The 18,599-nt window shown below is 35.4% G+C and overlaps 1 protein-coding gene and 1 pseudogene across 7 annotated transcripts in view; both read left to right on the top strand.

Moving 5' to 3' along the window:
• Kiaa1328 (KIAA1328 ortholog) overlaps positions 1-18,599 on the top strand; it is a 199,439-nt gene that overhangs the window by 157,813 nt on the left and 23,027 nt on the right. Inside the window, exon 14 of one of the 7 annotated variants that reach the window (XM_070029296.1) lies at positions 3,729-3,835. The exons of the other annotated variants lie outside the window; for them this stretch is intronic. Coding sequence (XP_069885397.1) covers positions 3,729-3,798 — 70 coding nt within the window. The 3' untranslated portion in view covers positions 3,799-3,835. Of the gene's footprint in view, positions 1-3,728; positions 3,836-18,599 lie in introns of those variants that run through there. 7 annotated transcript variants of the gene reach the window in all.
• LOC138832659 (U6 spliceosomal RNA) lies at positions 245-343 on the top strand (annotated as a pseudogene).

Here is an 18,599-nt window from a genome sequence, read left to right as displayed (position 1 = left end):
TAGATTTGGCCATGTTAAATCACATGGAGTTTTCTTTATATTCACTTAATAAAAATACTTGTTAAGGATTTCCATACAAACTCAAAGCTAATCCTATCCTTTATTTAGAAATCTGCTTAACATCAGGTCCTTCCCCATTTATCATGTAATGGTTGTACATTTGGATCGTAAGTTTAAGTAATCAAATTAGTTTTGGCAATGCTAGTGGCTATTGTACTAGTTAAAAGTATACTGAGTGCCTCAACAGCACATATACTAAAATTCTAAAATTGGAACAATGCAAAGATTAGCATGGCTCCAGTACAAGGATAATATCCAAATTCATAAAGTGTTCCATATTTGAAAAAAAAGTATATTGACATCTACTTATACCAGGACATTATTAGTGTAACTCGTTTTCTTTTCCACAAATCAGAGAAATAAATAATGTTATTTAAAATTTCTTATATCTAGTAAGACAATTCTAAAATTATGTATTTATGACCTCAATATATAAACATCAACACCATAGATCTTGGGTTTTGTTTCCTTTGGGATATGATTTGTTTTGAGTTCTTAAGTTCAAGTGTTTTATCAGATGAATATACATTTTTAATACTTAATTTGTAGTTAATTCAGAGTCCATTGGATTTGCAAAGTAAAATGTCAAATTATTACTCTCATGTGCTGTAAAGTTTATGCTTGTTTTGTGATCATTTTGGAAGGGAGCAAAACATTAACTTCTCTTCCTCTAAAAGAGTTGTATTTCATCCAGTTCCTATGTAAATACTATCCCCCCAAAAAGTCAAAGATAGCCATCCTTTTTTTTTAAATTTTTATTTTTATTGTGAACATACTGTACAGAGGGGTTACAATTACATGGGCAAGATAGTAAGTACATTTCTTATCAAGCATTGTAGCCTCCTCCTTTGTTTACCCTTCACATCCCTTCCCAGCCTCCCCCCCTCCCAACCCAATCCTCCCCGCCCCCAAAGTTGTAAAGTTCGTTTTCGACATGACAACTTGTACTTCTCATTGTTGCAACGGGTCCACCTATATCCTTATTTAAACGACTTGTTTTTCCTCTTCCCCTCCACAAATTATACTGACATCAAATACAGTGAAAGCAGGGGTTATACTGTGGGGGAGGGACATACAAAGCAACAAAGAAATAATCTTATAAATGCGTTAGAAACAAATGCATGAAAGAAAAAAAACATTTAAATACATATCTAAAGGTTCATTTTCCTAACATCACATTATCTGACCTTTTCTGCTTGACTCATACATATACTATGTATTGCAAATAAGGGAAACCATGGGACCTATGTTTCTTTGGGCCTGGCTTACTTCACTTAATATAGTTTTTTCCAAGTCTTTCCATTTCCTAACAAATGGGGAAATGTCATTCTTTCTGATGGAGGCATAGAATTCCATTGTGTATATATACCACATTTTCTTGATCCATTCATCTACTGAGGGGCACCTGGGTTGGTTCCATATCTTAGCTATGGTAAATAATGCTGCAATAAACATAGTTGTGCTGGTAGCTTTAGTGTGGTCTTGTTTGTAAACATTTGGGTAAATGCCCAAAAGTGGGATTGCTGGGTCATAGGGGAACTCTATGTGAAGTCTTTTGAGGAACCTCCATACTACTTTCCAAAGTGGTTGAACAAGTTTACACTCCCACCAACAATGAAGTAAGGTTCCCTTCTGTCCACATCCCCTCCAGCATCTGTTGTTATTAGATTTCTTGATTATGGCGATTCTAACTGGGGTGAGGTGGTATCTCAATGTTGTTTTGATTTGCATTTCTTTTATGGCTAGGGAGGTTGAGCATTTCTTCATGTGTCTATTGGCCAAAAGATAGCCATCCTTAAGAGCTGGTGTTCATTCTAGTCATGGCTCTCATCAGTATGTTTTTAATACTGGAGGTAGAAGGTAGCATTGAAAAGCCTTTTAGAAGTAACTCTCTGTAACAGAGGATAATAATAATGATTGGTGTCTCTTAAGTATCTACCATGTTTCCAAATAATGCTCATTAATGAATATTATTTTATTTGATTGTATCTTTTCAAATAATGCTGCCATCATTCCCATTTTTAAAACTAGGAAACTAAGACCCCAAGGAATGAAGTAATTCATCTAAGATCACGCAGCAAAAAGGAAGAAAAAGCTATTATTACAGACTCTAAAGCTTTCCTCCTCTTCCTTCTTTTTCTTCTTTTTCCTTTTTCTTCTTCCTCCTCCTTCTTTTTCTTCTTTGTTCTGCCTTAGGGCTTGAACTCAGAGCCTGCGCTTTTTTGCTCAATGCTAGCACTACCATTTGAGCCACCATTTCTGGTAAAGCTATCATCTTAAATAGTACAATAGTTGACAATGACAACCTCCCTTTTGTGGTGGCTACCCATAATCCAATGAGAAGCTACTCTTCGTTGGCATTTGCCAAAGACCCATTAGCTGTGATACCAAATAATGTATGGGCCCATTTAACATTGTGGTTGAAAGCTTTGCTCAGAGAGTTTCTATCTAGTTCACGTTGGAGAAGTAAGAAATAAAATAGAATTATTATATGGATTCAGTGATTTTTTTTCTATTGTTAAGGTTTAAAATGAGATCTTTAACACTACTTTAATATACTTTAGAAAGAAGCATAAAAACGAGAGGAAGAAAATGTTTCCCCATCATGTTTTATAAAATGTCCTCAGCTCAAAGTTTCTGATGAGCTGTAACAAGTTAGTAGAGTTTTACAAGCCCAGTTTAAAATTGTTGTGAAGACTCATATTTACAGATTTTTGAAAATCTTTATTCTTTAAACTGCATATCAGCTAAATATAGGTTCTTAGAAGCTTTCTAGATAATGAGTGTTTGGCTAAATAAAACAATGTATAGCATACCAAATTTTTATCCTTACAAATGCACAATGGCATATTATAGATCAATTATACAAAGTGCAGAGTTCAAAAAAAATTCAGTACTATGAAAATCAGTTACTAGAATAGCAAAGTGGTTTCTTTACAAACTTAAAAATCAGTATTATTTGAATTATTCTTATTTTAAAATGTACAGAAGGCATTTTTATGGACTGCTTTTCAGTTATGGGAAAACTACAGGTCTTCCTCCCAACAAAGCTTTAAAGGTACTGAAGAGATTGTGAGGAAATACCCTTATTCTCTCTACCCTAAATTCCAAGAAGAGAATAAGACCTAGCAGACCTCTCTCTAGGTGCAGTGGCCTGCACTAATCAAGAGGAAAGGAACAGCACCCATTAGAAAAGTCTTGCCACCTTCTCTTGCCAATGTGACAATTGCCTTTACTACCCGTGACAGCTTGGGGTTATGTGATTAGTGCTGGAAGCCAGAAGTAAAACAGGGAGAAAGAAGCACTGCAGCCTTCCACATGGTAGACTCTAATGTCCTCTTTGCTTGTGCTGTAAATTATATATTTTATTTTGTTAGCATGAGATAGATACATACAAAGGTGCCTATCTAAAATCAGGATAAGTGATATTAATGTCCTATGGTCAGTATTATTGAACCTCAAAAGCAATAAACTTTATGAGTCGATAAATATTACATTTGCAACATAGTTAACATTCCTTTACTGTCTCTAGCACTTATTACACATTGTAACCACAAGTATACAATACATTATTCATATTTGGGGTGTCACCAAGTGATGGATTGCTGAAGAAGAGGCTGTCCTTTAAATAAATCAACAAATAAAAATGCAAATGTTAACATTTTCAGCCACAACTTTTTCCATGTTGAATGGGGAATGAAAATTTCGCATTATATCGACAGTCCGCAGAGAGAATAATTAACAACCTACACTGTGAGAAAGATGGTTTTGCCATGCCTGGGTTTTTCTTTACAATTGTACATGGAAGGATATGGGATACTTCTATGTATATTCAAAGAATAAAATAATAAAAGCTGTATCTCACCACATCTGAATCATCTCCATTGTCTTTTCTAAGGCAGATTGCCTTTTGTTTCTCAATGAATGTGTTATAAGCACAATGTTATTAATAATTAACCCTTTTGAACCTTCTAGAATTAGTTATTTCCATTGTCAAAAATAAATAATAAAGGAAATATCTAACAGCCAAAGCAAAAGAAATATGTTAATTAGCAACCATTATCTATGATTGTCATACCCGTTAAGATGCAGAATTATGTATTTCTTCCTTGTAAATAACCTTTCTAATTGTACTTGATGTATGCCAATTTAATCAAAAAAGTATACTTGCAACAGACTGATATTTGCATTAATGTATGTTTAAATAAGGTTTATTACAGCTGTATATCCTCTTTGCTGGTATCTTTTTTTATTCAGATATGTAGATCTGCTACATTTTATATTAAAATGAATAGTATCTTCTGGGAGATTGTTCAGTGCAACAGAAGTCTTGTCGGTTTTTAAAACACTGATCAAGTTTCTTTTTCTCAGTCTTATGACAACATGATGATGATTGTTCCAAACTGATAAACAGAGACAGACAATCTAGTAGCAGGAGTAAATCCCCAGTCCCTGAAATGAAAGGTTACTAAGCCTCTTCTCTCTGTGCCTGCATGACTCATAAGAGTTACAGCTGAGACCCTTGCATGCCCAACACTGAATTTACTGAATTTTTGAAATTGAAATTGGATTTAGAAAACTTCTAGCTTTTTTTTCTTTTTCAGAAAGTTGTATATTTTCTTTTAAAACAGAGTGTTTTTGTTTTGTTTTGCTTTGGAGTTATAAGGGATTTGGGGGACTTTGGTTTTGGGGTATTTTGTTTTGAGAAGGGATAGGAAATACTTTATTGTGTGCTTTGAAAGGCTTGACAGTTTAAAGATCTTGGTTCTTTGCAGTCAAATCATATGCATAATGCATTCTGAAAATGTTGTTGTAAGTTTATACCTTGTGGAGTTTTCCATAGAACACAACCTGCTCACAGGGAGCAGTCTGCACATAGATAACTAGAAAATAGTAGCTTATGAGATCCTTCACCTACTGTTGCTGGAACTAAACTTAAAAGAATTGGGAACCTGGAAAAAAAGAATATCTGTCTTAAACAAGGTATTTATTTTTACCTAAGTAACTTGGCATGAAAATTCAATAGCTTTCAGCTCCAGGTATGAAGGAAGAGAACTTAAAGTGCTAGAACAACCGATAGCATTTAGGTTCTTGGCTGTGCTATGAAGAGGAACAGATGTCTGCATTTGTCCTTTGCTTTCTCTAGATGGTACATCATTGTTCATGAGCAGTGCAACACCATTTCTGTGTCACATTGCCAGTAACTATTTAGATAGAAGAGAAGTAAAAGTCATAAGTACATTCTTCCTGATTGTTAATAATAGTCTAGTTAGCTCTGTAACATAGTTCTGGATTAGCACATGTCAGGGGAATTCCGAATCTGCACAATCACCATACTACTAACAAAAAATACTAGATTAAAATTATTATACCCAAGTTTTAGCTTAATACATTAAAGTTTATAAAATGTTTTCTGCTTGCATTATTTCCTTTAAATTTTATTGAAACATATGAAATCTTTAGTATTATCCATTTAATAGTGAGTATATCAAAGCTGAGACATACTTTCATAACTTGATCAAATCATAAAATAAAAAAGAAGGGGAAAACGACAAATTTAGCTTTTTAATTCCACTTTCTAGTGCTTTTTTTTATGCTGACTAAAACTCAGATTTAGTTTGGAAGTATAATCACTGAATTGATAAAACTCTGGTTTAAAGTAAGAACCAGAGAAAGTGTTTGATTTTGTTTTTATCCATAATAAGGGCAGAAAAAGTAAACTCAGAAAAGTAGAAATAAATTAAAATTTCAGTCAAAAGATCAAAATTCATTGTATGCATATACTGTTTTGTTAAATGGCAAGTCCTTTGTACAACTACTTAAGGGTCATAATAAATAAAAAGAAAAAGTAGAGGGCTATGTATAATAGACAAATTATAATACATACATTTGTGCTCAGAAATAACAAAATCTTGTCAAGTGTTCTACACATTTACACAAATATTGTTACTCATTTGAAGAGATTCTTTCACACACTTAGCAGAAGAAATGATCATATGCCATTCTCCCAGTGGTAGAAAGGAATAAGCTAAGCTAAAATCCCAATCTTCTGCTGGAGTTTGTGGTAAGATTGAATGGCAGACCCTACTGCTTCTACATCATAACATGAATGATAACCACATATGTGATCATTGATAGTGGTTAATTATGCATTAAATATCTATTGTATGTCAAATATTATGTCAGACATATACATATATTTAATAAATTTATACAAATTACACACTATTATAAAGATTTAACTTAGGTTAAAGCTTAGTTTCAAAATACTAGGATTTGAGCTGGGTGCCAGTAGCTCACACTTGTAATCCTAACTACTCAGATCTAGGAATGTGGTTCAAAGCCATCCTGGGTAGGAAAGTCCACGAGATTCTTATCTCCAATTATCTACCAAAAAAAGTGGGAATGGAACTTTGCCTCAAGTGGTAGAGCACACTAGCCTTGATTAGAAAAAGACTGAACAGCCTGGTGCTGGTAGCTCACGCCTGTCATCCTAGCTACTCAAGAGGCTAAGATCTGAGGATCATGGTACAAAGCCAGCCCAGGCAGAAAAGTCCACCTGAAAACTGGACTCACCTTGAGCTGAAGAGCTGAGGGACAGCACCCAGACCTAGAGTTCAAGCCCCATATCTGACAAAAAACAAACGAACAAACAAAAAATGGACTGTACAAAAGCCCTGAGTTCAAGCCCAGTAACAGCATACATACACAAAAAGAATTTTTTCAAGGCTTTTCAAAATAGCTTTCCTAAAATGAACCACTAGGCCAAAAACATTTTAGCTTTATCTGGCTTTAGATAACAGTTTACACACAACTCATAATCAAAGTAGCATCAGCGATAGCTTTCTTGTTTCAAACATGTTGTAAATGATAAAACTTAATGAAATCTTGTATATATATTTATAACAATAGAAAGGATTAATCTGAAAACTGTGGAAAAGAATGTTTTGAACATGTAAAAAAATGAGAAATTATAAATATTCCTGTCTTCTATATTTAACCAAAGGAATAAAAGGCCCAGCTTATTCAAATGGGTTTTTGAGTTTGTAACTTGGAATTCCCTTCCTGCAGCTAAACTCAAGAATCTTTGAATGCATGGAAATTCTTAATTGTTTGATGAAAACATACTGTTTTTAGTCAGGCTATGAGAGTGTGCTGCAACTGTACCTCTTACTCTTAAAACCTGTTAGTATAAAGGGCTGAAAATGTAGCTCAGTAGAAGAACCTTTGCCCAGAATGTTCAACTCCCTGAGTTCAATCCAGAGCTCCACAAAACATTAATGTAACCATCCATACTTCTGTATACACACTTGCTTTGTAGAGTAAGTTAGGGAAATAGAAAAACATATGCTAAGTAGCAATAATAAAGATGTAGCATAATTCTAAAAAGTAAATTCCATTTTTGAGGAAGCTTGTAAAAACATTTGTATTGTAGGAAGAATATACTGCATTTGGGAAAATGTGTATTATAAAATCATATTTACTATTTCAATAGGATTCTAGTTCTTGACTTAATGAAATTTTTTAAAGGCCTAAGTTCTGGTTGTTAATTATATGAGATTTTTTATTCTTTTTACTTCACTCTTCTTTCCAAATGTTCTATAGCAATAATACATTGCTAGCATAATTTTTAAACAATATTTATTATTCATTTATTTTGAGACAGGGTCTCCCTATGTACTTGAGGATGGCCTTGAATTTGTAGCCCTCCTACTTAATTATTCCAAGAACTGGTATTACAGGTGTGTGCTACTAGCTAGCTTTAAAAAACCAATGAATTGAATGAAAAATGGAATGTAATTGTAGAGGATAAATACATTTCAGAATTCTACACTCAGTGATCCAAGTAGTTGCAAAATTCTTCGTAGCACATATGCTATATTTATTCAGTTTTTTTTTTCAGGCCAACAATAGGCAAGGATTATGCTCCCTTGATAGGTCAGCTGAACTCTGCAAACTCTATGATTAGAAATGTTCATTCAGTATTAACAGTCCCTACTATCATATCATAGTTTTTAGCACAGGTAATGTTGTTTTGGACCTGTTCTTCATTTGGTCTAAAATCAATAAATTTCTTTAATTTTAACTTTCAGGAAATTAAATTGGGAAGTTCTTACTATTCCAGGCACTTTAGTGCCTATATAAACATATGTGTGTATACATACATACATACATGTGTATATACATATATATATATATATATATCATGTGTGTGTATGTGTGTGTGTCTGTGTGTGTGTAATCCTTACAGTCATGACAAAGTAAAACTTTAAAAGGCAACTACAGAACAATTAAGAACCCGTAATACCTAGGTTTATTGATATAGCCTTAAATTCTAGCTATGGAATTTTGAACAAAGCATTTCATTTAATCTATAAAATAAGAACAATAACATCTCCCTCATAATTTTGTCGTTACTTTGATAAGCATTATCTTGGTACATAGCTAAGTACCACATAAATAGTATCATTTTAGAACTTCCCAAGATCACACAAGCAATGAGAAATGCTTCAGAGATTTGGTGCTTATTCTTGCAATTCCAAGCCGTAACCTAATGAAAGGTTAGAAATATGTTTAGATTAATCTCTGAGATATGCAATTCAATTGTGTGCTGCTTTTGCTACTGTTGTTTCTTGTTTTGGTTTTGAGACAGTGTTTCACTATGTGGTTCAACCACAACCTCCTAAGTACTGCTATTGTAAGCATGAGCCACCATGCCCATCAAACTGTATGTTTTCATGTGACTTTTCTATTTTATCACTGTAAGTCTGGTTGTTCATGTCAAGAGTAATTCAGCATTTGGCTGTGTTGAGCACTCCCATGTTATCTTTCTTCCTTTGTACTCTGAGATCAGACATAGGGCTTGTCTGGACACCTTGAGTAGTGCATATGAATGATATTGGCCCTACTGCCAAATGTGCGTAGCAGCAATGTCTGTATGCAAAGATATTAGAAGTGATTGTGCATGATCCTGCATTCAAAATTTGTTAGCAAATTATTTTTCTCATTTTGTCAGAAGTCTCTTAGTTTTATTTTTTTCTCAAGAAAAAAATATGATAGTTAAAATTTAGTGTGTTCTTAGGACATCTGTTTCATGATTCACTCAAGGCCTTTCTGAAGTTAATAATGGTTCTTGGTTCTCTCCTCCTAAATTAGTTCTTTCTAAATTAGGGCAGGGATAGACATTGTGGTACACACCTGTAATTTCAGCTACCCAGGAAGCAGTAGGAGAAGGATGTTAAGTTTGAAGCCATCCTGAGCAAAGTGGCAAGATTATTTTTTTCAAAATAAAGACAGAAGTAGTACTAGAGAGGAACTGCTTAAGTGGTACTAGAGAGGAACTGCTTAAGTGGTAGAGTGTTTGTCTAGCATGTGCAAGCCTATAGGTCAGTCCTCAGACTGAAAAAGAAAAGAGAGATGCTAAAAAGGTTAAATTTCAAGCAATGTTTCTAAAATCTGTGTACACACTAAAATTGCTTAGGAGTTCTCCTATGCAAACTTGTTTCTAGGCCTTAACCTAGATAAATAAAAAGTTGATAGGAATGGGCTCCAATGATATGTATGTTTGAATTATAATTTAATCATCTTTATTATTTTATTTTTAATTTAATTTTATTGTCACAGTGATATACTGAGGGGTTACAGTTACATACATAAGGTAGTAAGTATATTTCTTGTCAAACCTGTTACCCCTTCCCTCCTTTTACCCACTTTCTGTTCCCCCTAACTCCCCTCCCAAATTGTACAGTTCATTTCCAACATTTTGTCTTGTGAGTATTGCTGTTGCATTGATTCGTCCTTTGTCCTTTGTCTTACCATTTTTGTTGTTCCCCTTCCCTTCTCCCATTCAGATAAATGTATATATAAGACACATGGCACCAAAATCAAAAACAGTGACAGCAGGGGATAAACCATAGGGGAAAAAAACATAAAAGAAAAAAGAAATCACATAGTGCAACAACAAAGAAAAACCTCTTGTTGCCATATCTTGGAGTTCTTTTTCACTTAGCATCATCTCGTATGGTCATATATACATATCTATTGAGCTATTCTATTCACCTGCTAGGACTATCCTAAACATATATTAATTATTACAAATGAGGGAAACCATGGGATCTATGTTTCTTTGAGTCTGGCTTACTTCACTTGATCTAAACTCACACATCTCGAAACTCCTACTCTGGAGCTCCCACTACCTAATTCAAGCACACCAGCATTCAGCCTTTCTTCCTGCTGCCCCCTGCCTAACTCCAAGACCAATTCTTTTTGTTTCACTATGTAGTTTTTGTCATCTTCCCCTCAAAGCATCATCAGAATATAAAATTAACACTGAATAAAGAACTTTTAGGGAATCTTGGAACAAACCCACTTATAATCTAAACTTGTGATATGAGAAGTTAATTACTAAGACCCATTGTTGATATTTATGTGGAGGATGGCTAACTGAAGAGCTAGGATTAAAGTCATAAGTCACCCAACTCCCAGCTCCTTTAGCTTGTTTTTTTCTTTGTTTTGAGGATATTCATTTCAAGCTCCCTGCTCAGATGGACTTCTAACCATGATCCCCAGATACGAACCTCCTGAGTAGCTAGGATTAGAGGTCTGAGCCACCAGCACACAACATAACATTTTTATGATCTATAACTTTTTAATGTGTTTAAAAATAAATTAAAAGATGTATCTATCTAACATATATATGAGAGTTCTTGGTATTATAATTAAGAGAAATGCATGAACATTATTAGCCTTAAGACTACTGCATCCATATTCTCACAAAATATTTTTCCTGTGGCCTTTTAGACAATACAAATAAACTTCCTGTGTACAAATCCAAATACCAACTGAGCATCCCTAATCCAAAATTTCTAAAATCCAAAGTGTGCTGAAATCTGAAACTTTTTGAATGCCAACATGACACTCAAAAAGCTTCAGATATTGAAGTATTTTTATATTTTATATTTTAACATTTGTGGTGTTCAACCACTAAACTTTCCAAATATACCAAGTTTTGAAAAGTTCCAAAATCTGGAACCTTGTTTCTAGTTTGATTTTCAGATAATGGATACTCAACCTCAGATACCCTTAAGAAAGATTCTAAGTTATTCTTACCAGTTGGCCAGTGCTTTTGTTTCCTATTTATTCATTAACACTTTCCTTTCTTCTTGTTGTTCTTATGGATGTATATTAAAGTATGTTCCTGAGATTAAAAACTCATTATCATGTTACTTATCCTCTTCCCCTAAATGATTTTAGAATGTTCATCCTGGAACTGGGCTCCAGTAGCTCACACCTGCCATCCTAGTTACTCAGAAGGCTGAGATCTGAGGATTGCAATTCCAAACCAGCCTGGGCAGAAAAGTCCATGAGAGTCTTATCTCCAATTAACTTCTAAAAAAAAAAAAAAAAAAAAGTGATCTGAGCCTCAAGTGGTCAAGTACTAGCCTTAAAAAAGCTCAGGGACAAGTGCCCAGACCCTGAGTTCACTCACACCCCCAGGAGTAGTGTGCACATGTACACACACACACACACACACACACACACACACACACACACACACACACACACAAATGTTCATCTTGGTTGGAACATAAACCTCTTGACAGGCAAGTGATTATTATACACTCAAGGCTGTTTCTTCTTTGGGAGAATTGGAAGATTCTTAGGTCATATGGGATTTATATTACAATAGTTACCCTGCTTCAAGCTCTTCTTTGACATAGGCCTCTAAGAAATCACAGGCAGAAATTAGAGCTGAGAAGAAAGTCTTAAGACAAATATTAGCACAAGGTAAAAAGCAGATAAAACTTACATACAGTTGAAAGTCCAGTATAAACCATACATAATAAAAAATAAGATAAAAGCCTTCCTTTCAAATGTTTTTCACTAAAGATACAAAATAATTCTAGGAATTATGTCTTCCAGTTTTTCTAGAGCTCTGAACAATCCTACTGAGGCACGTTGAAGACCAAAAGTGGAAATATGAGGCTAGAAGGTTTATTCACTTTACTACTTTTTTTTGTTGTTGTTGCTGTTGTTGTTGTCATGGGGCTTGAACTCTGGGCCTGAGAGGTGTCCCTCAGCTCTTCAGATCAAGGCTAGTGCTCTACCATTTGAGCCACAGAGCCACTTCCGGTTTTCTAGTGGTTTATTGGAGATAAGAGTTTCATGGCCTTTCCTGCCCAGGCTGGCTTTGAACTGAGGTCCTCAGATCTCAGCCTCCTGAGTAGCTAGGATTACAGGCATGAGCCACCGGCGCCTGACTTTACTACTTTTTAGGAACTGTCTCACCTCTACATTCTGGAAGCAGTCAGCCTTGTAGACTCCACCACAGGCATATAGTTCACATTTGTGTAGCCCAATGAAGGTGAACTTCCATTCTGAGGCTTTAAACTATTCTGTTAATGAACTGGTGTGGTCTTGTCACTGTTAAGTAGAAGTGCTTTACCAGCTAGATTAGAAAAGAGTTCTTAATCATTGTCCACTTATTTTATATAGCCTGTCTGCTGTCTTGTCCATCTTAGTTTGTGGCTGAAAGATGTACTCTCCTAAAATAAAACTTCTCCAAAGACCAGTTGATGATACCTCATAGCCAACTGAGCTTTGCAGTAATGTCTTCTGGGCTTCAGAAAGAAAGGGACCAGTGATAGATCTAAATTCTGGTGTTGCATCTTCTCTGTAGTGGATTGTAACTGTAACACAAACTACTCACTTAGAAATGAACATTGCTGGTAGATATACTTGCACTGAAGCCATCGGAGACCTGATCATCCTGTGCACTTTTAGAGAGTTGGGGACCACTGAAATTACTTTAGCACTTATGGAAAAGCCTTTCTCAGCCAATGTATCAGTTTCCCTTTGTTTCTGGTCCAGCTAGAGCTCCAAAGCTTTTCCAGAACTGTCCCCATCAGTTCTTTTATCTCCTTCCTTTATATACAAATATTTCTCTGAGCAGCAAAATGTTGCTACAAACTGTAGGTCACGTGGCATTGACATACTCAATCTGAATTTCATGGCAGGATTAAAACATAATATTACTTTTATAATCATTATGAATATTTTAATTTCACATTCTGCAGACTTTTGTGCTCTCTCTGCTTCTCCTGATGCATAAAAGGTAAATCCCTGTATCATGCTCATTTTAGATTGAAAGTACAGTTGATCCATTTGAGATCTCCAAGCAAGTAAAAATTCTGTCAGCAAAAAAACTATTATTTGAAGAGAAAAATTTTAAGATTTCTTTTCAGCTAGTAGGAGTGAGTAGGGTCCCAAGGCTCAAAGGAGGAAACTCTCAGCTAGCATTCATCACTAGTACTGTTTCATTAGCACAGATTGTCATAAATTGGTTGAAATGATAAATCTTTGGCTATCAAAAGACATCATTACTGAGTCTAAGATCTTTCTTCTACCTAGCCAGTTCTGGTGAAAAGCAAACAAAAACAGCTCTCTCACATAGCTGCTTAGAAGTAAAAATAAAATGTAGTACAGAAAACTCAGTATAAGGAAAGTTTGGATTAGGTTAATAGCAAACATGAAGGAAACATATCTCGCATAATTTAAATTGGATATTTGATTTAAATGGAACTTTTAAATGAAATTAAAAACCTGTGTATCGACAATTTTTGAATTTGATGAAAATACCTCAGAATTAGAATTATAAAAATACCATTAACTATTTAACATTAGTTTCAATAAGTATTCATGTAGCCCTTACGGAATTATGAACTACTCTACAGCCTATAATGAACTAATTTAAATTTACTTTCTTGTCACTATCTTCAGCCCACTGTCCTATTGTCATATTTAAACAGCTAAATAAGACTGATCAGCATTCACCTCCTCTCAATATGGACTGTATCAATATTTTTTTAGAGGACTATAAGTTTGGTTAGGGAACCTTCACTCAAAAATGAATCTCCTGAGGATTTGTCGTGTTGTTCTTGTTTGGTTGGTTTCATTTGTATATTGGAGAGGTATTTTTTTTTTTACTTCTTTTATTGTTTTTGTGTAGTTGATATACAGAGGGGTTACAGTTACATGTACAATCAGTACAATTCTTTTTTAACCATTTTTACCCTTCTCTTGGTCTCTCCCAATCTTTCCCTCCCATCCCTACCCATAAGAGATCCAGTTCATTTTCTATGTAGTATCTGGTGAGAATCACTGTTGTATTTGTTCATGCCTATTCCATCTTTTATGCCCCTCCTCTACTCTTCCAAATACAAAGTAACAATACAAAAGGAAAAGAGAACTAAAATAGTAATAATGGCGACTAAGTATGTCTCTTGTTTCCTTTATTTGGGATTCATCTCCTAGAATATTATTTTATACTGTTATCTGTCCGTAGCTAGTGAGTCTTTGTCCAGTATTCCTAATGCTTAGCCTCCTTTGGCTTCTGTATGTTAATGAGTAGGGTCCTAAATAATTTATCATGTCCTAGTTCTATTTATTTGTTTTGGTCATTCAGTGTGTACTGAAGAGCTCTGCTTAGCAAAGGACATAGCTAGTAAGATAAATAGAAAACCTACAGAATGGAAGAAAATTTTCACGAGCTATACATCAGACAAAGGCCTTATAATCCAAAACGACTCTCAAAAACCCAACCCCATCAATAATTGGGCTAAAGACCTAAAGAGAGACTTCTCAGAGGAAGAAAAGAATGGCTAATAGACAGATGAAGAAAGGTTCAACATCTCTGGCCATCTATAAAAAATACTGTAAATCAAAACAACACTGAGATTCTACCTCGCTCCAGTTAGATTGTTTTACATTTGTGGGCTGGGATTTCAAGCACGTGTCACCATTCTTAGCTGTAAATGAGTTTGAAAATAAGCAGATAATAGTCATCTGGCAACAAGCAACAAAAAAGTGCTTGTGTTTATTTGGAATAATTGCAATGGTAGTATGTATCTAAATTAGCATTTTAATATAATCCTACCCCCATATTCTATTTGCACTGTATGTATCAGTCTATATTATGGTGTATTTCCTTCTAACCCTTCTTTTTGTTCACTTGATGGACTTATATTTCTTTGAAATTTGATTTGGTTTAGCTTAATTAAGGGTGTGTGTGTGTGTGTGTGTGTGTGTGTGTGTGTGTGTGTGTGTGTGTGTGTGTGTGTGTGTGTGTGTGTGTGTGTGTGTGTGTGTGTGTGTGTGTGTATTCTGTGGATTTACCCACAGCCTCACCTCACATGCTGTCTACCACTGTGCTGTATCCCCAATCCTAGATAAAGTTCTCCTTCTCTTGTGGTATAAATGATATGGAAGCTAAAAAAGCTAAACTTCCTTTTGTGTTTGACATTACATAAGTAAATAAAAAAAGAGCTAGATGGAAGTTAGATATGCTAAATAAAATTGCCTACTATGGCCTGAAAGCAGAATTGATAGGATATAATATTGTACAGTTCCCTTTAATTTACCTTAGAAATGATGAAATGTAATAGTAAATGTAATAGTATTTCTAGATATATTTACATAGAAATTTATCTGGAGATAAAATCATAAGTATAAAATCTTTAACATAGTGTTTAAATTACTCTAAGCTCTGTTTTGGGGGGTTCTTTTGGGGGGGAGTCCAGTCTTGGGGTCTGAACTCCGGGCCTGGGTGCTGTCCCTCAGCTCTTCAGCTCAAGGCTAGTGCTTACCACTTGAGCCACAGTACCACTTTTGGCTTTTTTCTGCTTATGTAGTGCTGAGGAATCGAACCCAGAGCCTCATGCATGCAAGGCAAGCACTCTACCACTGAGCCAACATCCCAGCCCTAAGCTCTGTTTTTTTGAGGTGAGAAAAGTATGTATTAAAGTTTAATTCGAATAATCTCCTTTTTAGAGGAAAAAAATGATTGAATGGAATCTTTCTGATTGGGAGTAATGCAGAGTCAATTCCTAGAGGATGCCTATTAAGTTTTCTAGTTGCCATTGTACTTGGATGCTTAGCAAATTTACTCATTTCATTCTTCTAGGAACTGACATTAGAACTAAGAAAGAAGCTGGGCGCTGGTGGCTCATGCCTGTAATCCTAGCTACTCAGGAGGCTGAGATCTGAGGATCGAGGTTCAAAGCCAGCCGGGGCAGGAAAGTCCATGAAACTCTTACCTCCAAATAAGCCACCAGAAAACCGGAAGTGGCCCTGTAGCTCAAGTGGTAGAGTACTAGCCTTGATGAAGAGCTGAGGGACAGTGCTCAGGCCCAGAGTTCAAGCCCCACGACTGACAAAAAAAAAAAAAAACAAAGAATGTTATTCTCTTGCTCTGAGACTCTCTTGAAGTGTTGTATTTTTACTTCGCTTTCTTTCTTTTCCTCCTTCCTTCCATTTCCCATTGATTTTGACCAAACAAGGGTTGGCAAGTTCAATTACTATGCTGGCCCAGTGCCAGCTGAAGTGAGTCTGCCTCTGCATCAATCTTCATCAGATTCAGTCTCTCTTATTGATACCTCTTGTATTTCAATAATAATGTTATTGGGATTTTCCTATTTATTCAATGTTCCTAATGCTTCTAAACTAGAATAGGCAATCTTTTGGGCTACCTTCTCTCTTCTTTTTTTCTTTGTCAGGATATACCTCCTCTGATCTTGGCAATGCTTCCCTGGAACTTTTTTCTCTCTAGCAATATCTGCTATGTCTGCCCTCTATCTATTTCACTTATTTGGTTGCATTCATTTTTCCTTTGTTTTTCCTTTTCCTTTCCTTCTATTTTATTGAAACATTCTAATTTTCCTAGCATCTGTAAAGCTTATTAAAGGAAGTTGCAAGAGCAAGTTCTTTTATGTCCCTCTTTCATTTCTTCCTCTCCCTTCCTTCTTCCTTTCTGCTCTTCTTTTCTTCCTCTTGCTCCTTTTCTTAAGAACTTTCACTTATACATCTGTGTTTAAATAGTCCATTATATGAATTGCATTGCCATCATACATCCATATACTAAAATGCCACTATTCTCAATTGGACCAACAAATCATACTTTAGATGTTGTACTATTTCTTATGTTCCCTCAGTAACAGAGTAAAATAGCATTAAGTACACTCTAATCTCATCTGTTGATGAAGGCCTGAGTCAGAAGCCTATTTCTTAAGAGATTTTCCTGATATCCAGAGAGCAAATGCAATATAACTTGCACTTATCAGCTGTTTTGCTCTGAGTTCTACTGTACATTTAAAGGGAGAATTGAGTAGTTACCTTTTAATATATAATATATATACATATATAATATGTACTTATATATAAAGTATATCTATATATAAGTATATATATACTTATATATACTTATCTATATACTTACTTATATATAATAGATAAAGTATGTGTGTGTGTGTGTATATATATATATATATATATATATATATATATATATATATACACTTTTATCTATTACTGACTTTATATAGCCCAAAAGTCTGTATATTCTTTTGGCTCTAATTTTTATCTTTTTTATATCTTTTACAATCATGTATTAATCCAGCCATGCAGACATATTCAGAATTAGGGACATCGTCTCTGATTTCATAACCATCCATTTAAGTGATGACTCTTTTAGAATTATCTATCCTCAGTAAAGTAGGTAAACTTTTTAACTGTATATTTCTACTAGTTTCTCTTTTTTCATGATATATCACTTTCTCTGTGACTAGAAGAAGAGTAATAAAATCTGTTAAATTGGAAGACTCCCAGGTCTCTTCCAAATAATTCCTGTTTTAGCTTGCTCACATTTAGTTCTAGCCTGCCAGCTTCAACTGTAGCACTGACAACAAACAGAATGCCATAACCTCCAGTCCAATCTGTCTTCACTAAAACAATCCTGAACACTGGTTTCACATATAACTAAAGGTAAGAGCTTATTGCGCAACAAAGAGAAATTGTGCATGTGGAGGGTGATGAGGGTGTATTTGCCTTCTAGTCTATTCTACCTACTTTTTAATATCTTTATTGTAAAGGTGATGAAGGGGGGAGGGAGGTGGCTGCGTTAGGCGCCTGGGGCTCACGCCTGTAATCCTAGCTACCCAGGAGGCTGAGATCTGAGGACCACTGTTCAAAGCCAGCCCGGGCAGGAAAGTCCATGAGACTATGTCCAATAAACCACCAGAAATGGTGCTGTGGCTCAAGTGGCAGAGCACTAGCCTTGAGCTGAAGAGCTGAGGGACAGCGCTCAGGCCCAGAGTTCAAGCCATGACTGCCCCCCAAAAAATGAAAGGTAATGAGTACATTTCTTTTTAAACAGTTACCTTCTCCCTCATCTTCTCTGTTTACCACTCTCTACTCCCTTCTCTACCCCCAAGTTGTACCTTCATTTCCAACATTTTTTTTTTTGGTCGGTCATGGGGCTTGAACTATGGGCCTGGGCGCTGTTCCTCAGCTCTTCAGCTCAAGGCGAGCGCTCTACCACTTGAGCTATAGAGCCGCTTCTGATTTTCTAGTGGTTTATTGGAGATAGGAGTCTCACGGTCTTTCCTTCCCGGGCTGGCTTTGAACGGCGATCCTCAGATCTCAGCCTCCTGAGTAGCTAGGATTACAGGGTGAGGCACCGGCGCCCGGCTTCATTTCCAACATTG

The sequence above is a fragment of the Dipodomys merriami genome, unplaced genomic scaffold, assembly GCF_024711535.1.
Source record: "Dipodomys merriami isolate MVZ:Mamm:240054 unplaced genomic scaffold, mDipMer1.0.p SCAF_2, whole genome shotgun sequence".
Classification (NCBI taxonomy): Eukaryota; Metazoa; Chordata; class Mammalia; order Rodentia; family Heteromyidae; genus Dipodomys; species Dipodomys merriami.
The sequence above is the reverse complement of the archived record's forward strand: the minus strand, read 5'-3'. Positions and strand labels throughout refer to the sequence as shown.